The sequence below is a fragment of the Ranitomeya variabilis genome, chromosome 8, assembly GCF_051348905.1.
Source record: "Ranitomeya variabilis isolate aRanVar5 chromosome 8, aRanVar5.hap1, whole genome shotgun sequence".
NCBI classification, from domain to species: Eukaryota; Metazoa; Chordata; class Amphibia; order Anura; family Dendrobatidae; genus Ranitomeya; species Ranitomeya variabilis.
The window spans coordinates 112,144,469-112,165,909 of NC_135239.1; the positions used below are offsets into that span (position 1 = coordinate 112,144,469).

At 44.5% G+C, this 21,441-nt stretch overlaps 1 protein-coding gene across 4 annotated transcripts in view; it reads left to right on the plus strand.

Annotated features, from left to right (window-relative positions):
* The window catches only part of ATF6 (activating transcription factor 6), a 169,701-nt gene that overhangs the window by 7,610 nt on the left and 140,650 nt on the right, over window positions 1-21,441 (plus strand). For all 4 annotated transcript variants that reach the window (XM_077276992.1, XM_077276991.1, XM_077276993.1 and 1 more), the window contains exons 2-7: window positions 3,304-3,380; window positions 3,618-3,705; window positions 6,287-6,384; window positions 13,114-13,240; window positions 14,214-14,414; window positions 15,344-15,558. In XM_077276992.1, the coding sequence (XP_077133107.1) occupies window positions 3,304-3,380; window positions 3,618-3,705; window positions 6,287-6,384; window positions 13,114-13,240; window positions 14,214-14,414; window positions 15,344-15,558 (806 nt within the window). The remainder of the gene's footprint in view (window positions 1-3,303; window positions 3,381-3,617; window positions 3,706-6,286; window positions 6,385-13,113; window positions 13,241-14,213; window positions 14,415-15,343; window positions 15,559-21,441) is intronic.

The following is a 21,441-nucleotide window of genomic DNA, read 5'->3' on the forward strand; positions in this document are numbered from 1 at the left end:
TATGTGTGAAAGTCTGAAAATATGCCAACAAAATGAGACCTAATGCCGATTGATAATAAAAATATAGTGTAGAGGCAAATAGGAACACAGGGAATCCTAATATAGCAAAAACTGCAATTCAAAGGCAGTAGTGATCCAATACCAAATAAGTGGACACAAGTTAACAGCCTACACAGAAGATCAAAATGAATCAAGTATAGGATACCTCACATGAATGATAAAGCATCAGGTGGCCCTGCCTAAAAAGAGTCACATGGAATGGGCTGGGAAAGGTGTCACCTTTGTATTGTCAGGTGACATCAAGCCCCAAGGTTAGTAATGGAGAGGCGTCAATAAGATGCCCCCATTATTAACCCCATAGTCACATTGTATGAAAACACAGACACCCAGAAAAGTCCTTTAATTGAAAGAATGACAGACTCCTTTAATATTCTTAATGAAACCATACTTACAACCTCGCCTAATTCCACCAAAGCCCTCATTCACCTGTAATAAACCAAAAATAATAAAACAACAATATACCATACATGTCTGTCGTTCTGTCCCACGCTGTAATCCATGTCAGGGAGAGAAATAGTTTTCAACCTGGACGGTGCCAAGATGCGACCGTCCAGGCTGAGAACCACTGGTGACTGAGCGGCTGCGAGCGCAGCCTCAGTGACTAGCAGTGACGTCACTGAGGTTGTGTTCCCAGCCGGGCTGAACTGCGGTGACCTCAGTGAGATCCCTGCTAGCACCGTGAGAAAGTTGCATGGTGCAGAGGCGAGTTCACCGCAGTGAAATTCCCCCGGTGAACTCACCTCTGCACCATGCGACTTTCAGCGGGGTTCTGCCATCGGACGTACTATTCCGTCCGATGGCAGAAAGGGGTTAAAGTACTTTATTCTGGGTGTCTGTGTTTACTTACAATGTGACTATGGGGTTAGTAATGGGGGTGTCAGATTGCATTACTAACCTCGGGGCTTGATGTCGCCTGACAATACAAAGGTGACATCAACCCCCCAACTATCACCCCACTTGCCACCACTACAGGGCAAGTGGGAAGAGCGAGGCTAAGTGCCAGGATTGGCGATTCTTATAGATGCTTTTTCTGGGGTGGCTGAGAGGTGATGTTTTTAGCCTGGGGGTGCAGACCATTCAAAAATTGAAGAAAACAACCGCACTCAATTTGTATATTTGCATCATGAATGTGAAAAGTCTTTTAATAGGAACACCACAGTGATACAGACAGTAGCTACTGTCTGTATCACTGTGGTGTTCCTATTAAAAGACTTTTCACATTCATGATGCAAATATACAAATTGAGTGCGGTTGTTTTCTTCAATTTTTGAATGGTCTGGATCTCTCCAAGTTCAACCAGCACCTTCCTCATTTAATTCAGAGTGCACGTCATTTCTTGTATATTTAGCCTGGGGGTGGCAGTATCCATGGCCCCTTCTTTGGCTATTCATTTCAGCCCGCATATGTCTGCATAGCCTTTGCTTTCTGGTTGTTAATTATAGGGGGCCCTATGTCATTTTTTTTTAGGGTCCCCCATTTTAATAGCCAGTAAAGGCTTAGTATACAGCTGTGAGCTGATAGTAATAGCCTGGGAAACTCCATGGGTATTACCCCCTTTCCAGGCTATAAACGTCAGCCCCCAGTCGTCGGCTTTTCCTCTGCTGGTTACGAAAATTTTCGTGGGAGCCCACAACATTTATTTATTTTTTTTCAGAAAAGTAATCTTTTTTTAAATACATGTACAGCAAGGTGCACACACACTGAACTAATTGTATTTGTCACAGACATCTATATATCTACCTATTCTATTTACTGTATGTAATCCATCTTTTCTATCCTGTCTGCTCTTGCAGTGATTTTATGTGTATGTATGTATTCTATGAGTATATATCTACTAGATGGTGGCCCGATTCTAACGCATCGGGTATTAGAGAATATGTATGTAGTTTATTTATGAAGTTTTCAGAATAATGCAATTTATACAAAGGATTCGGCTGGCCGCGACCAATTAGCGAAGCGAAGTTCAAATTCTGCGCCAATTTGTGGGTGGACTGCTACTGTCGCTGATTGTTCGCGGCCGGACGTGACCAATCAGTGAAGCCAGTGCCGGCTCCAGGTTTTTGAGGGCCCCGGGTGAAAGAGTCTCAGTGGGCCCCCCCTCTTTAACACATACCACGATTCATGATGCACAGATACAGCAGAGAAATATATCACAGCCCACGTAGTATATTGCCCAGCCACGTAGTATATTGCCCAGCCACGTAGTATATTGCCCAGCCACGTAGTATATTGCCCAGCCACGTAGTATATTGCCCAGCCACGTAGTATATTGCCCAGCCACGTAGTATATTGCCCAGCCACGTAGTATATTGCCCAGCCACGTAGTATATTGCCCAGCCACGTAGTATATTGCCCAGCCACGTAGTATATTGCCCAGCCACGTAGTATATTGCCCAGCCACGTAGTATATTGCCCAGCCACGTAGTATATTGCCCAGCCACGTAGTATATTGCCCAGCCACGTAGTATATTGCCCAGCCACGTAGTATAGAGCACAGCGTTGTAGTATATTGCCCAGCCACGTAATATATAGCACAGCCCACACAGTATATAGCACAGAGATGTAGTATATAGCACAGCCCACATAGTATATAACAATGTGGGCACCATAATCCCTGTTAAAAAAATAATTAAAATAAAAAATAGTTATATACTCACCTTCCGTTGGCCCCCGGATCCAGCCCAGGCGTTTACCGATGCTCCACGTGACGCTCCGGTCCCAAGAGTGCATTGCGGACTCGCGAAATGATGACGTAGCGGTCTCGCGAGACCGCTATGTCATCATCTCGCGAGACCGTAATGCATGTACCTGAGCTACGCGAGGAGCGGGAAAGGCCTGGACTGTATCCGGGGGCCGACAGAAGGTGAGTATATAATGTTTTTTTTTTTTTTTTGTTTATTATTTTTAACATAGATCTTTTTACTATTGATGCTGCATAGGCAGATTTTACTGTACGCCGCATATGAATTGCCTGCTTTCATTCTTTTACCGAATGTTACCGACTTTTTTCGATTTTAAGAAAAATGCTTGTGTTACAGATCACAAATCCAAATGTACCATATTCATGCTGAATTTATTTTTGGCGATCGTTTTCTAAACATATTCCCTAGTTAGTGCCCAGTAGTATAACTTTGTTGTTCTGATCCCTGAGTCAGATTGTAGTGACAAGTTTTTTGCTGATTCTTTGGTTGCAGTACACACATCTGTTGTACAGTGTTTTGTTTTTTGTTTTTTTTTAATCAGATTCTTCATTGTTTGATGAACTGAGCGACCTGATAGATGTTGATGACCTCTTTGAAGATGGGAAATGCAATGCCTATGTAAGTATTGGGGTTGGTGACATTTTATATTATGAAATTACAAGAGTCTTCCTTGAACATCATTACTTGAATCCACATTTAATGATGTTTCTACAGACTTGGGGTCTCTAAAATTCAATCCACTTTTATGTTACAATGTTTGTCCTAGAACAAATTAATAATTGTTAGCTCATGTTACTGCCAACAGATATGTATCATTGCGGAATAACTTTATGATCTCATTTTCTTAATTTGTAGGAAACCTATCTAGATGATCTTGATATTACAATGGATCTGACGTCCTGGAATTCTTATCCATGGGCTGCTTCTGCTCAGCAATTTACTGGTAAATTATAATAAATAAAGATAGATATATATAGATGTATGTATGTGTATGTATGTATGTATATATATATATATATATAATCGGCCCGATAACGCATCGGGTATTCTAGAAATAGTATATTGCACAGCAATGTAGTATATAGCACAGCCACAGAGTATATAGCACATCCCAAGTACTATATACTCACCTTCCGTCCGCAGCTGTCACCGCCGCATGTACTGCGCTGTTTCCTTCTGTCGCAGCCATCATTAATAACCGCGGCCGTCATCACTGACTGCGGCCGCAAATTTAGTCCCCGGCTTTTGGCAGCGGTAGGCCCAACAGCATCCATGGTCCCGGCCGGCTTCGCCTTCCTCACGGCGACTCCGCCCCCTTTGCAGCGCTTCTGGCCGGGCCTGTACGGAGTGAGCGGGGACTCGCTCTGCATACTTCCTGGCCTCCCCTGCCCTTTTGTCTACGCCCACTGGCTGGCCGCGACCAATGAATATCCGGGACAGACTGAAGTACCCCTTAGACAATTTTATATAGTAGATGGTTCTATTGTTCATCTGTTCATTGTGTTTAACAAATAGAAAATAAAGCCTTTAAAAAAAAATATATACATACATACATACATACATACATACATACATACATACATACATACATACATACATACGCAAATTAGTTTGGCAGGTGTGTCCAAATAAAGGCAATACTACTTAAGAAGGCTGTTCCAGATTATTAAGCAGCCTACGTTTTTTTCCAAAATGGGAAAGAAAAAGGATGTGTCGGCTGCTGAGAAGCAACAAATTGTGGAGTGTTTAGGTCAAGGCATGACTACAATCAACATTGCCAAGACACTTCATCGTGATCATCGCACAATCAAGAAGTATGTAGCTGATTCCCAGCACACACGTGTGCGTGCTGATAAGGAAAAATTGAGGACTCTTTCCAACAGGCAATTGCGTAAGGTTAAAACAGCAGCTGCAAAAATGCCTTCTCATAGCAGCAGACAAGTTTTTGAAGCTGCTGGTGCCTCCAATGTCCCCAGAACAACAAGATGCAGGGTCCTTCAGAGGTTTGCAGCTGTGCGTAAGCCATCCTATCGACCACCTCTATCCACTGCAACAAGCAGAAACGGCTCCAGTGGGCCAAACGATACATGAAGACTGACTTCCAAACTGTTTTGTTCACCGATGAGCGCCGTGCAACGCTCAATGGTCCAGATGGATGGAGTGGAGGATGGCTGGTTGATGGACACCCCATGAAAACACGGCTAAGGCGCCAACAAGGAGGAGGTGGAGTAATGTTTTGGGCTGTAATCATGGGGAGAGAGATTGTCTGCCCCTTTATGATCCCTGAAGGGGTAAAGATGAACTCCATAATCTATGTGGAGTTTCTAAAACAACACTTCCTGCCATGGTTCAAGAGGAAGAACCGTGCTTTCCGCAGCAAGATCATTTTCATGCATGATAATGCACCGTCTCATGCTGCAAAAAACACATCTGCATCTCTGGCAGCTATGGGCATAAAAGAGAACAAACTTATGGTGTGGCCACCATCTTCCCCTGACCTCAACCCCATTGAGAACCTCTGGAGCTTCATCAAAATGAGTGTCTATGATGGCGGGAGGCAGTTCACATCTAAGCAACAGCTCTGGGAGGGTATTCTGTCCACATGCAATACAATTGAAGCAGAAACCATCCAAAAACTGACAAATTCAATGGACGAGAGAGTTCAGAAGCTTCTTTCAAACAAGGGGTCCTATGTGCAAATGTAACATCACCTAGAATAAAGTTTTCAGTTGAAAACTGTTTGATTTCATTTTGTAATAAGCTGATAATGCTTATAACTTCACAATTGACCATTTTTTTGTTCAAAATAAAATAAAAAAGGTTGCAAACTCTGCTGTGCATAATAATTTGGAACATGCATTTTGAGTGTTTATTTTTTTTTAAAAGATACTGTTTTCATAGGCAGTTTGTTCCAAAACATTGCAATTATACTAGAATAGTAGATGACTGGAAAATAACAATGACTGCAATTCAGATAGGTAATTTAGAGAAAATATGAGGAAATATTATTTGCATAATAATTTGGAACACAGAGTGTGTGTGTGTGTGTGTATATATATATATATATATATATATATACGTGTGTGTGTTCCAAGTTTCACCAACCTGGAGCATCATTCATAAACCCCTTCATTGTGGGAGGTTTTAGAGCAATGTTATACTCTTGCAGATCCGAATATTCTATCTATCACTTTACACTGATCAGAAATTTCCTGACTTTTTTACAAACTACCAATTGGGGAAACAAAAGGATCAAAAATCAGTTTTGTGGCTAAAAGTGTAATCTTGGTAGTCTTCAATGTACAAAACCACTAAGGTCTGGCTATACCACATAATCTCCATGACTGAGATGCCATGATGATCCTAACTCGAAATGTCAGTGGCCGCGATGAGAGGTATTTCTAAAGCACACAAGGAAAACAGATCCCGGATGCGGGCACGGAAATATGTAGTGGTGCTTATTCTATATGTGATTGTGTGCTGCTAGATTCGGTGCTTAATTTTTACTATCTGCCTTTTACTAGATGATGTAAAACCAGAACCATTGTCACCCGCATCTTCCAGCTGTTCTGTACAGTCGCCTTTGTCTGCTGACTCCCCACGCTCCTCACAATATGTACCGGTAAGGAATTTCTTGGGCATCTAAAGAAGGCTGTAAACCTATACTACATGAACATGTAATCCCTCTAAAAACTATACATTTTATTAATATTCACTAAAAAAGCACCATTACCCATGTAACATGGACATAAGAATAATACATTAGAAAGAAGGACATCTGTTTCCTTATAGAAAACCTCAGGATATATAAGCAGTCCTTCCCCTTTCCAATCATTTTATATACAAGAAAACCAGATGGCAATATTCTGTCATTCCCTATTCGGTGCCTGAGCAGATACTGCCTGACCACGGAGGTTGGCATCCTAATGCCGGTGAAATGACGCCCCGCTCTTCTTGTAGAAACTGTGTCAATGAGTTTCCCCGTCCATTGTGTTTGTCAGGAGGCTTGATGGATAACGGCAGGCTCCTGATGGGCAGGCACAGGCTATCGCTACCTTTAGGCGAAAGCCACCCTTATCCTGTGCCTGCCCATCATGAGCCTGCGATTGCCCATCATGAGCCTGCCGTTATCCATCTATGCATCAAGCCTCCTGACGAACTGTATAGACGGGGAAATGCATTGAGACGGTTTCTACAAGTAATGATAAGTTTCTTGTGTATCGCTATTATGTTTTACTAGACTGTTTAGTATTTATATTTACTCTGTTACCTACACTCAGACCTAGCTCATTATATCAGGGCGTAACAGGGAGAGTTGGGAACAGCCACCAATGAGCAGGGGCGCCGGTCTGCCTGCATTAGGATGCCAACCTCCGCAGTCAGGCGAAGATGGGGAGTGACAGAATATTGCTGTCAGGTATTCTTGTATATAAATCATTGGGAAATTACTTCTTGTATATCTTCAGGTTTTCTGTAACTAAACTGATGTACTTTGTAATTTTATTATTTTCATGTCCATTTGACAAGGTATTGGTGTTTTTTTTATTTATTTTTTAATGCATATTATTGATAAAATGTATTGTTTTTAGAGGGATTGCATGTACACAGACTACCTTGGTCATCTCTTGTGGATAGGTATTTTTTGCCACTAACTGTATACCTATACTGCACCCTAATGAATAGGTGTTAAGTTGTCATATACATGCTCTGGGAATACAGTAATGGAAATATACTTTGCAAAGAAAATGCCCTTTTAAAGGAGTTAAAAATAGGTTAAAGATAACAGGATTGCATCCAGTTAAGTTATGTTTTTTTGTAGTTTTTTTTATTATCTGAAACGTTACATAATTTCAAAGAAATAATAGCTTGAAGAGTGTCGCAGACAAAGATGTAACGAGTCCGGCGCTGCTCCTGGTTGGCTTCTTCTCGCCTCACTTTAATTGATTGACAAGTCTCTGTACACACATCGGAAGGACTGTTCAGCTGGAGCAGTGCAAGGAGAAGCTGATGGGGGCCACATTGGACTCTTTCCCACTCAATGATATACTACCATGATTTCCTCTTGATGTGGTTGTATGGGGCTGACTTAGGAGCTGAGCCCTCCATACAGGGCGGGTGCCGGCCTCTAGGAGATCTGGTGTTCAGCTACTTAATTGACAATCTGTGACAACAGCATTTAAGTAACACAATCTTGGTGGTGTGTCCATCTGGTCACCCATATCTTTTCATGTCCTTCAACATCATGCAGGATGCCAATGGGTTGCTTTGGCAGCCAGACCCCTCCCCCGTTCCTTTTCTGCTACATTTGGACTTCTGTTTAAAAAAAAAAAAAAAAAAATTGTCCAATCTACCAAAACATAGAAGAATTTAACCTATAAGATATAAGCGATAAAAGAAAAGAATACTGTATTTCTGTTGCTGCACCTCCTTTAAAAATGCAATAAAAAGCGATCAAAGCCCTGTACTAACCAACACAATATTTACCATTAGAAGTGACAATTCAGCATGTTCAAAACAAGCCTTAAGCCTTTTTTTTCAAATTATATATTTTTTTAACTCTATCCAGACCATGGGCAATAATCATCTGGTTGGCCATGCTCTGTTCTGCTGTGATGTTCCATAATGTCACTGCATAGTGGAGCAGCCACACCCGATTGTACATCTGTGGGATTGGGGAGCCAGTGGAGACACTGCCGAACTCCCCACAGAGAAGGCAGAGATGGTTTATTACTGTCTTTGATCGCTATATACACTGCCCTGAACAAGCACTGTATCAACAGCATATAGGAAGCACTAGCCATGCTTTCTCATCTGGAACCAGCAGTCATAGACTATGTGCACATGTTGCAGATTTTTTGAAAGCTAAATAAAGATCTTTTATTGAACAAAAAAAATGTGTGATGTCATTTCTTGTCCAACCCACACTTCATTACACACAGATAGATAGATCTATAGATAGATGGAATGAGATAGATAGATCTATAGATACATAGATATATGTATGGATAGATATGCAGTATGTATGGATAGGTTGATACATAAAATGACAACAATGGGGATAGGGGAAGATATGTCTAAGTGGGTTAAGAGCTGGCTCAGGAATAGGAAACAAAGGGTGGTTATTAATGGAGCACACTCGGACTGGGTCACAGTTAGCAGTGGGAGACCACAGGGGTCAGTATTGGGCCCTCTTCTTTTTAACATTTATTAGTGACCTTGTAGGGGGCATACAGAGTAGTATTTCAATATTTGCAGATAACACTAAACTTTGCAGAGTAATCAATACAGAGTAGGACAATTTTATATTACAGGATGATTTATGTAAACTAGAAGCTTGGGCTGATAAATGGCAAATGAGCTTTAATGGGGATAAATATAAGGTCATGCACTTGGGTAGATCAAATAAGATGTATAATTATGTGCTTAATTGGAAAACACTAGGCAAAACTGTCAATGAAAAAGACCTGGGAGTATGGGTGGATGACAAACTCACATTTAGCGGTCAGTGTCAGGCAGCTGCTACAGAGGCAAATAAAATAATTGGATGCATAAAAGGAGGCATAGATGCTCATGAGGAGAACATAATTTTACCTCTATACAAGTCACTAGTTCGACCACACTTAGAATACTGTGCACAGTTCTGGTCTCCGGTGTATAAGAAAGACATAGCTGAACTAGAGCGGGTGCAGAGAAGAGCGACCAAGGTTATTAGAGGACTGGGGGGTCTGCAATACCAAGATAGGTTATTACACTTGGGGCTATTTAGTTTGGAAAAATGAAGGCTAAGGGGTGATCTTATTTTATTGCATAAATATGAGGGGACAGTACAAAGACCTTTCTGATGACCTTTTTACTCGTAAACCTGAGATGGGAACAAGGGGGCATCCTCTACATCTGGAGGAAAGAAAGTTTAAGCATAATCACAGATGTGGATTCTTTACTTTAAAGGGCCACTGTCACCCCCCTCCAGCCGTTATAAACTAAAAGAGCCACCTTGTGCAGCAGTAATGCTGCATTCTAACAAGGTGGCTCTTTTAGTTTTTGGTTCAAGTATTCCCAAAATAAAGCGTTTTGAAACTTATCCAAAATACCTGTCTTTAGCCAGGGAGGCGGGTCCTCACTCCCCAGCTTGAACCGCTACTCTGCCGTCACTCCAATCTTCAGTGGCTTTCGGCGCCGCCCCCTCAGCGCTGTTTACGCTTCAAAACCGGCACCTGCGCTGTGTACTACTGTGCTGCGCAGGCGCAGTAAGCTCGGCCGTCTGACGTCCCAGCCAGGCTTGCAGACTGCGCCTGTGCGGGCAGTGCGGCCACCCACCTTTGGAATCCCAGCTCCGCACTGTGTGTTATGCATTATGCACAGTGTGGGGCTGGGATTCCAAAGGTGGGTGGCCGCACTGCCCGCACAGGCGCAGTCTGCAAGCCTGGCTGTGACGTCAGATGGCCAGAGCTTACTGCGCCTGTGCAGAACAGTAGTACACAGCGCAGGCGCCGGTTTTGAAGCGTAAACAGCGCTGAGGGGGCGGCGCCGAAAGCCACTGAAGATTGGAGTGACGGCAGAGTAGCGGTTCAAGCTGGGGAGTGAGGACCCGCCTCCCTGGCTAAAGACAGGTATTTTGGATAAGTTTCAAAACGCTTTATTTTGGGAATACTTGAACCAAAAACTAAAAGAGCCACCTTGTTAGAATGCAGCATTACTGCTGCACAAGTTGGCTCTTTTAGTTTATAACGGCTGGAGGGGGGTGACAGTGGCCCTTTAAGAGCATTGACATTATGGAACTCTCTGCCGTATGATGTAATGAGTGATTCATTACTAAGATTTAAGAGGGGACTGGATGCCTTTTCTTGATGTTACAGGGTATATATACTAGATTCCTTGTTAGGGTGTTGATCCAGGGAACTAGTCTGATTGCCAGATGTGGAGTCGGGAACAAATTGTTTTCCCCAGTGTGGAGCTTACTCTTTGCCACATGGTTTTTTTTTGCCTTCCTCTGGATCAACATGTTAGGGCATGTTAGGTTAGGCTATGGGTTGAACTAGATGGACTTCAAGTCTTCCTTCAACCTTAATAACTATGTAACTATGTATAATAGCAAGGCCGATGTTTATTAATGAACAGTATGTTTAATTTTGATTTAAAAAAAATGGGAATAAAATGGCATGGGCTTCTGCGCAATTTTCTGTGCCAGAGGGGGAAAGTCGACGGCCAGGGGCCAATATGTGTAGCCTGGGAAGGGGGTAATATCCATGGCCCCTTCCCAGGCTATGAATATCAGCCCGCAGCTGTCTGCATAGCCTTTACTGGCTATTAAAATAGGGGGACCCCTAAAAAATGATGTTGGGTCCCCCTATATTTTATAGCCAGAAAGGCTACGCAGATGGCTGCGGGCTGATATTCATAGCCTAGGAAGGGGCCATGGATATTATCTCTCCCCGGCTACAAATACCAGCTCCCAGCAGCTCCAGAAATAGCACATCTGTAAGATGTGCCAATTCCAGCACTTAGCCTCTCTCTTCCCACTGCCCTGTAGCGGTGGCATATGGGGTAAAAAGGGGTTAATGTCACCTTTGTATTGTAAGGTGACATTAAGCCTGGTTAGTAATGGAGAGTTGTCAATAAGACTCCTATCCATTACTAATCCTATAGTAGTGAAAGAGTTAAAAAAGACACAGCCAGAAAAAAGTATTTTAAAACTCTTAATTTCACCATACTTACAAGCCTGCCTAATTCCTGCGACACCCTCGATTGCCTGCAAAAAATAAAAAATAATAAACCAACTGTATACTCCCTGTTCACCGTAGTCCAATTAATGAGTGTCCCACGACGATCTCCCCTATAGAACAGTGACATCGGGTGATGTCACCGCTCTATAGGGTCTCCAGTGACACACTGACGGGAGACAATGGCTCCTGCAGTGCATCACTGAAGAGGTTACTGTAGTTCATTGCTTCGCTCTCACTTTATGGCAATGCTGCGTGGGAATTTTCCCACACAACAGTGCCTCAAGTGAGAGTATGAACTATCTGTACTCACAGCGACGGAGGGATACAGTGTGGGAGGATACCTTCCGTCATTGTATCGCCGGAGCACCTGGAGGGCGGTCGCATCAGCTGATGTGGCAGCTCTCCACGGGAGATCGTCGTGGGACACTCGTTTTAATTGGATTACTGCGGATCAGGGAGTATATTGTTGGTTTATTAATTTAATATTTTTTTACAGGTGATCAATGGCTCCAAGATCAAGGTGATTGGTGAGTATGTACTGTATATGTGAGTATGTGTGTGGTTTTTTTTTTTTTTTTTTTTTTTTTTTTTTTACATTCAACACATTAGCCAGATGATGGGACTACTACTGTCCCATCATTGGCTAATGTGTCAATCACCGCCAATGTAGCAGGCATAGCCTGTGGGACTTTTAGTCCCATCGGACGATACGCACACAGACGCACACGCACACAGTCACCGTCCACACACTTTCATCCTCCCGATCCGCAGCTAAACCGCATTTCTTTTTTACGTCTGCAGTTTTACTGTGGATGTGCCTGACACACTGGAAGTCAATGGGTGCAGAAACGCTGCAGATCCGCAAAAAGAATTGACATGCTGCGGAAAATACACCGCAGCGTTTCCATGCGGTATTTTCCGCAGCATGTGCACAGTGGATTTTATTTTCCATAGGTTAACATGCTACTGTAAAACGCATGGAAAACTGCTGCAGATCCGCTGCGTTTTTGACAGGCAAATCCGCAATGTGTGCACATAGCCATATGATCTCGGGGCCTCAGGAGGGGAGCAGGAGACTGAATCTCCACATGTGAAAAACAGACACAAAATGATCTTCCCACTGATGTGAGAGGAAAAAAAGTATAAAAGTAGCGTACAAATTATGCTCCATGTATTGTGGATAAAAAGATGCAAAACTTATTTGAATATTTGTAAAATTTGTTGGTCAGTTCTGTAAACCACATGTATGAAAAAAAAAACAAAAACCCAAAATGTGCCTGGTCAGGAACAAGGATAAATGGTCTGGTCTTGAAATAATGGCGTCCTATTGTCAGATCTTTTTACCACACACTGAATGCTGTAAAAACCCATTCTTAAGAAGAAAACAAATCTTTAATTGCATCTCTTCATTTAGCTTCAAGTTGTTCGTTGTGTTTTTCATGACATAATATAGGAAAATTTAATGGTAACATTCAAAGCTACAACTTGTCCTGCCAAAAACCAGCCTTCATATATACAGCTATGTCAGCGGGGAAAGAAAAATTAAATCTCAAAATTAAAATTGCTTGTGTCCTTAAGGGGTTAAATATTGACGTTTTCACGTTTTGTTTTCAATCTATTCACAACAGGAAGCGATTGATATTTCCTCAAGTTCCCAGATGTCTCCAGTTTCATTATACTCAGAAGCATCGAGAAGTCCGAGATCCCCAGATCTTCCGGAAGAGAAGCCAAAAATGACAATACCACTTAGCACGGGTGTGTACTGTTACTTGTGGACATTATAGTACTTCGCAATAAGAAATGTTTCCTCTTATAATTGCTTTTAAAGGGAACCTGCCAGCTGATTCGCACTGTCCAATTCCTAGCCAGCTGATTCACGCTGTCCGACAACCCCCCCAGCCAGCTGTTTTGTGCTGTCAAAACCTGTTCATTGGGCTCTGCATCTCTACTCATATTTCTATTTATTTTGTTCTAACCCCAACCCTAACTGCAAAGAATGGAAGGGGAGAAATTACTAATTTTTTATCTAACTAAAGTGGGGGGACGCAAAGGAGGATTTGATTTACTATTTTTTTTTTTTCTTTTGATCACTGTGATAGACCCTCATGTTGATCAATAGGAAAAATCCGTATTGTTGTCTGGTACCGGCCAGCAGATCTCGGCAGGCGCACTGCGTAGTTTTTTCCCCAGGAAAATGACGCAAAGATCCATGGCATGGCAGGGGGGCTTGGGGGACCCCATTTCTCTCTTCTCAAATATTTTTAGATCTTTTCAGAGAAGAGAAAAATTTATTTTAAATCATTTTTTTTTGATCGCTGTTATTTTGGTGAATAACAATCATGTGACTGAGGACCGTGGAAACCAGACCCCAGAGTTTTTTCCAACTCTATAGGGCCCTACACCCTTACTTCTCAGCGCCATTAAAAAGAGGAACTGAAGAATAAAATACCCTTAACGGTCGCCATTAAAAGGTGTACCGGTGATGTTAAGAGGTTAAAGGGCTGCATTGCAAGTTCGCATTTTCACTGGATGAAAGGCGGAAGGCAGAACATTAGTGTGAACCTAGCCATAGCCTGAAATCCTATTGTAGTCGTTCTTGTTATGGAATGGACCTGTTGTTGCTTCTTTTTCCCCTAATTCTTACTATGCAAAAGTATTTCTTTTCTTTTTCTGCATGCCATATTGAGCCTATATTTCTTATTTTGTGTTCATTGTATCTTCATTGCAGCTAACTCTTCCAACAAATTGAGGAAACTTGCTCCAGTTGTGCCTAAGCCATCCATACAACCGAAAATTATCTTTGTTCCGACCTCTGCAGACGTGCAGTCATCATCAGGAATTGCCCCTAAAACTGTTATCCTTCAGCCTCTTACCACATTGTTGCCAAAGCCACAGCCACTGATGACAATTCAGCCACCATCGCAGGCCGGTAAGAAAGTTCAGTGCTGGGCTACAATGTATCTACGCTCCACCTCCAGCTCTGTACTGTGCTGGGGCAATGCACGGGTCACAGCCGATGAGTCCATAGCATAGGACATGGGGACGGCGCTGACTGTAGTCTCCTATGGTCTGGGGCTGCCGTCCTTGTGTGTGTCACGCTCTGACACCAGCAAATAAAAACGGCAGCCCCAGTGCATGAAGTAGTCCAAAATAATTAAAGCATTTAGTTTTACAGTCCTAAGTAAACCGGTTATGTGATATGTTGTTTCTTGTGACATCTGGCACTCTAACAAAAGCAACAGATCCTTCAAAATGGAAAGTGGCAGAATCGGGGGAACTCATGGGATTTTTACAAGTATTTAACTAATCTGTTTGAGCAAGTGACAGGTCCTGTAAGTTGTGACCTGGGGCTCCCATGTTTCAGATATTCCTTAGCTCTTTGCCCAGGTACATGATTGGATAAAGGTCTCTGATATTTGGAGGCCAAGTCCACACCCGGAACAGTTTGTCATATTTTCAAAACAAAACATTTCTTGAGCAATTCACAAATATAGCAAATTGGGCAAGTGTACATGTAGATTAAGAAGCTTAAGTTGCAGCATTTTACTAATTTATGTGAAGTAAAAAAGTACAGTAGACCGAAAGAAAAGTCATCAAAGTGTGTTTGAAAGGTAGAGATTTAGCATGTTCCTGACGTAGGACAGAAGATTGCATTGTACGTGGCGTGACCCTGCATGGAGTAGGCTCAGAAGCTGAGCCCGCACTCTACCTGGCCTCTTGCAGCTCCAATCACTGCACTTTAACCACGTCAACCAAATCATGGCGAATTCCATGTGCTATTGTAATGGAAGTGGGTAAAGTCAATGACAGGTGATTGCTCTATGGAGTTACATGGTGACTATTTCTATTTTACAACAGGTCAACAAGTTCTTCTATCCCCTTCTACTGTTGTACAACTTCCTGGCCCTGGGATGGCAGCCCCCCAGCCTGTTCTCTCTGTAAGTGGAGCGCCACAGCCTCTCTCAACACCATCTATAAACCTGCTGTCTCCCACCACAGCTCAGTACGTGAAAACTTCACCAGTCAAACCACTTTCGCCAACCTCCATCCAGACAACTGATTGTGGAGCTGATGTAAGTAGTGTTGAATGTGTTGTCTGTGTCGGATGTCAGTTCTTGCGTTTTTCTGTTGTTTGATTATTTTATGTTTTCCATTAGTAGGATGATGCAGTCGTTGGTCCTCTTTTGTGGGAAAATCAACAGAGATTGAACTGCCCAGAATTTATGCATAAAATATAACTCTTCATTGACTACATAATATAAATTAAAACAATTAAAAATCAAGGGGGTAGAAATTGTACAGAGACTATAGTAGTGTGTGTGTGTATATGTGTCAGTGTTGAATTGCAACCAGAGTACACCTCATTCTACTTAATGTGCTACTGATTGTGATAACCAGAACCAAATCTTATTTAACGAAGGAAAGTATTAGGGTATGTGCACACGTTGCGGATTTCCTGCGGATCCACAGCGTTTTTTACCATGCAGAAACACTGCAGATCTGCAAGTAATTTACAGTACAATGTAAATCAATGAGAAAAAAAAAAAAATGCTGTGCTGATGGTGCAGAAAATTCCGTGCGGAAACGCTGCGGATTAAAAGAAGTAGCATGTCACTACTTTTGTGCGGATCTGCAGCGTTTTTGTACCCATTCCATTATAGAAATCCGCAGGGGTAAAAATCGCAAGAAAGCTGCACAAATCTGCACAAAAACGCGACAAATCCGCACCTGCGTTTTCTGCCAAGAGATGCAGAATCCGCACAAAAAATTCCTGAGCCTAATCCGCAACTTGGGCACATAGCCTAAAAAAAACCCCTGCTGTGTTGTTCACAATCCTCTTGCAATAGGACAAGCTGGATGGCAAAACAAGTGAGAGTAACATCCCAAAATTAATAGGAATAAAAAAATAACTTTTAACCATGCCAAAGGAGTTGAAAAGAAAAGTCTTGAGTGAGGAAAAGAAGGGCTCAATTCTGGCTTTACTAGCAGAGGTACACAGTGAGTGTCATGTTGCCTCCATCCATAAAATTTCTAAGACTGAAGTCCATTACAACAAGGTCAATCAGCAGACATTGGGGACAACAAAGCTACCTACCGGCAGAGGGCGAAAACGTCTCTCCACTGACTGGGATGACTGTCATCTTATTCGAATGTCACTCAGCAACCGCAGGATGACATCAAATGACCTACACAAGGAATGGCAAATGGCAGCTGGGGTGACGTGCACGGCAAGAACAGTTCGTAACAGGCTCCTAGAGGCAGGGCTCAAGTCATGTAAAGCTAGAAAAAAGCCTTTCATCAATGAGAAGCAGAGGAGAGCCAGGCTGAAGTTTGCCAAAGACTATAAGGATTGGACCATAGGGGACTGGAATGAGGTAATCTTCTGTGATAAGTCTAATTTTCAGCTTTGCCTAACACCTTGTTGTCTAATGTTTAGACAGAGACCTGGAGAGGCGTACAAGCCACAGTGTCTTGCACCCACTGTAAAATTTGGTTGGGGATTGGTGATCTGGGGATGCTTCAGCAAGGCTGGAATTGGGCAGGTTGTTCTTTACGAAGGACATATGAATCAAGCTGCATACAAGGGTATCCTGGAAAACCGTTGATTCCTTCTGCTCAGGCAATGTTCCCCAACTCTGAGGACTGGTTTTTCCAGCAGGACAATGCACGATGCCACACAGCTAGGTCAATCAATGTGTGGATGAAAGACCATCACATCAAATCCCTGTCATGGGCAGCCCAATCTCCAGACCTGAACCCTATTGAAAACCTCTGGAATGTAATCAAGAGGATGATGGATAGTCACAAGCCATCAAACAAAGAAGAACTGCTTACATTTTTGTACCAGGAGTGGCATAAGGTCACTCAAAAGCAGTGTGAAAGACTGGTGGAAAGCATGCCAAGACACATGAAAGCTGTGATTAAAAATTATGGTTATTCCACAACATATTGATTTCTGAACTCTTCCTGAGTTACAACATTAGTATTGTTGTTTCCAAATGATTATGAACTTGTTTTCTTTGCATTATTTGAGGCCTGCAAGCAATGCATTTTGTTATTTTGACCATTTCTTTATTTTTAATCCGATACATTTTTATTGAATATGACAAAATAAAACAAGTATTACAAATCACATTACTTTTTACTCAGATAATTTTTAAAGTAAAGTATCCCTCCCCTACCCTCCATCCCCACCCACCCCTTAGAGACCGTATCAGAAGCAAACAGCATTCCTCACTTTTTAACACATTTTCAAATAACTTACAAGCACATCCCATGAAAACCACTTATAGTGTCATATATCATTCCCACCGCACTAGCTCCAATCAATCCATGGTTGCCATATCTTGTGGAATATCTCCAGCTTATTTCTCTTGGTGTAAATGCTTTTTTCAAGTAGAAGTATGTGATCCATCTGTGCAATAAAGTCTCGTCTAGTCGGAGGCTCCTCTCTAATCCAAAATTTAGCGATCAGCTTCCTTGCGATTAATAACAATCTTGCAATTACTATTTTTGTCATATTATCCGTTATTATTTCTTCCATTATTTTGACACTTTCTAATTTTCTGAAAATAAATACAAAATGTGTTACTTGAAAATTCGGAGACATGTTGTCAGTAGTTTATAGAATAAAAGAACAATTTACATTTTACTCAAAAATATACCTATAAAGAGAAAAATGAGACAAACTGAACATTTTGCAGTGGTCTCTTAATTTTTGCCAGAGCTGTGTGTGTGTGTGTGTGTGTGTGTGTGTGTGTGTATATATATATATATATATATATATATATATATATATATATATATATATATATATATATATATATATATATATATATATATATATATATATATATATATATATATATATATAGAGAGCACCAGCACCACCTTGTGGACGATGATGAAAAACGAGCATCATTAAACTGGAGTTCAGTAGAAGCTCTCAGTACAGACTCTTAATGTTATAGATAGCATTGAATTATAATCAGAATTGCATATAATAGTGCGAAAAATATGGCTAAAGTTGTTACGTCACTAGCTTACTGCCAAAACTATATATGACTGTATATGTGAGTGAATTTCTGTATGATTCTGAAGAGTAAATCCACCGGTAAGTACTAATGAATATAATTATAATATAAAGTGATAATGAGCGTGCATAATTATACCATCATTAGCACTTTATATTATATTTATAATTTTACTCATTAGTACTTACCGGTGGATTTACTCTTCAGAACCATATAAAATTCACTCACATATACCAGAATATATTTTTCAGTAACCTACTGACATAACAACTTTAGCAGTATTTTTGGCATTATTATACGTAATTCTGATTATAATGTTATCTATGTATAACACTAAGAGTTAGTACTGGGAGCTTCTACTGAACCACACGGTTTGTAGGGGTATTCCCATCTCTAAAATCCTATCACAATATTCAGTAGAATTGTTACTAATAATAATAATAATGATGATAATAATATAACTTGGAAATGGGAATACCCAATTTTAAAGTTGATTGTTGTTTTCATCTTCGTCCACTAGGTGGAGTTGGTGCGCTCTCGTGCTATCTATCTATCTATCTATCTATCTATCTATCTATCTATCTATCTATCTATCTATCTATCTATCTAATATATAATTGCCTAGAATACTACTTCCTGCAATTTGTGCCAACTTCCGTGGCTTTGTCCGGAGCTAATGTCCGGAGATAATGTCCGGAGCTAATGTCCGGAGATAAGTGACGTCACCAGTGTCCTACACCCAGGCAGAGCACAGGGGCCCCAGGCAGTATATGGGGCCCCAGGCAGAGCACAGTGGCCCCAGGCAGAGCACAGGGGCCCCAGGCAGCATATGGGGCCCCAGGCAGAGCACAGTGGTCCCAGGCAGAGCACAGGGGCCCCAGGCAGCCTATGGGGCCCCAGGCAGAGCACAGTGGCCCCAGGCAGAGCACAGGGGCCCCAGGCAGCATATGGGGCCCCAGGCAGCATATGGGGCCCCAGGCAGAGCACTGGGGCCCCAGGCAGAGCACAGGGGCCCCAGGCAGAACATGGGGCCCCAGGCAGAGCACAGGGGCCCCAGGCAGCATATGGGGCCCCAGGCAGAGCACAGGGGCCCCAGGCAGAGCACAGGGGCCCCAGGCAGCATATGGCCCCAGGCAGAGCACAGGGGCCCCAGGCAGAGCACAAGGGCCCCAGGCAGCATATGGGGCCCCAGGCAGAGCACAGGGGCCCCAGGCAGAGCACAGGGGCCCCAGGCAGAACATGGGGCCCCAGGCAGAGCACAGGTGCCCCAGGCAGAGCACAAGGGCCACAGGCAGCATATGGGGCCCCAGGCAGCATATGGGGCCCCAGGCAGAGCACAAGGGCCCCAGGCAGCATATGGGGCCCCAGGCAGCATATGGGGCCCCAGGCAGAGCACAGGGGCCCCAGGCAGAGCACAGTGGCCCCAGGCAGAGCACAGGGGCCCCAGGCAGAACATGGGGCCCCAGGCAGAGCACAGGTGCCCCAGGCAGCATATGGGGCCCCAGGCAGAGCACAGGGGCCCCAGGCAGAGCACAGGGGCCCCAGGCAGCATATGGCCCCAGGCAGGGGCCCCAGGCAGCATATGGGGCCCCAGGCAGAGCACAGGGGCCCCAGGCAGCATATGGGGCCCCAGGCAGAGCACAGGGGCCCCAGGCAGAACATAGGGCCCCAGGCAGAGCACAGGGGCCCCAGGCAGCATATGGGGCCCCAGGCAGAGCACAGTGGCCCCAGGCAGCATATGGGGCCCCAGGCAGAGCACAGTGGCCCCAGGCAGAGCACAGGGGCCCCAGGCAGCCTATGGGGCCCCAGGCAGAGCACAGTGGCCCCAGGCAGAGCACAGGGGCCCCAGGCAGCATATGGGGCCCCAGGCAGCATATGGGGCCCCAGGCAGAGCACAGGTGCCCCAGGCAGAGCACAGGGGCCCCAGGCAGAACATGGGGCCCCAGGCAGAGCACAGGGGCCCCAGGCAGCATATGGGGCCCCAGGCAGAGCACAGGGGCCCCAGGCAGAGCACAGGGGCCCCAGGCAGCATATGGGGCCCCAGGCAGAGCACAGGGGCCTCAGGCAGCATATGGGGCCCCAGGCAGAGCACAGTGGCCCCAGGCAGAGCACAGGGGCCCCAGGCAGAACATGGGGCCCCAGGCAGAGCACAGGGGCCCCAGGCAGAGCACAGGGGCCCCAGGCAGCATATGGGGCCCCAGGCAGAGCACAGGGGCCGCAGGCAGCATATGGGGCCCCAGGCAGAGCACAGTGGCCCCAGGCAGCATATGGGGCCCCAGGCAGAGCACAGTGGCCCCAGGCAGAGCACAGGGGCCCCAGGCAGCATATGGGGCCCCAGGCAGAGCACAGTGGTCCCAGGCAGAGCACAGGGGCCCCAGGCAGCTTATGGGGCCCCAGGCAGAGCACAGTGGCCCCAGGCAGAACATGGGGCCCCAGGCAGAGCACAGTGGCCCCAGGCAGAGCACAGGGGCCCCAGGCAGAACATGGGGCCACAGGCAGAGCACAGGGGCCCCAGGCAGAGCACAGGGGCCCCAGGCAGCATATGGGGCCCCAGGCAGATCACAGGGGCCCCAGGCAGCATATGGGGCCCCAGGCAGCATATGGGGCCCCAGGCAGAGCACAGTGGCCCCAGGCAGAGCACACACCAAATCGGAGGCCGGGGGTCCCCGCCCTCCAAATCGGAGGCCGAGGGTCCCGCCCACCAAATCGGAGGCTGAGGGTCCACACCATCCAAATCGGAGGCCGAGGGTCCCCGCCCACCAAATTGGAGGCCGAGGGGCCCCGCCCACCAAATCGGAGGCCGAGGGTCCCGCCCACCAAATCGGAGGCTGAGGGTCCACACCATCCAAATTGGAGGCCGAGGGTCCCCGCCCACCAAATTGGAGGCCGAGGGTCCCCGCCCACCAAATTGGAGGCCGAGGG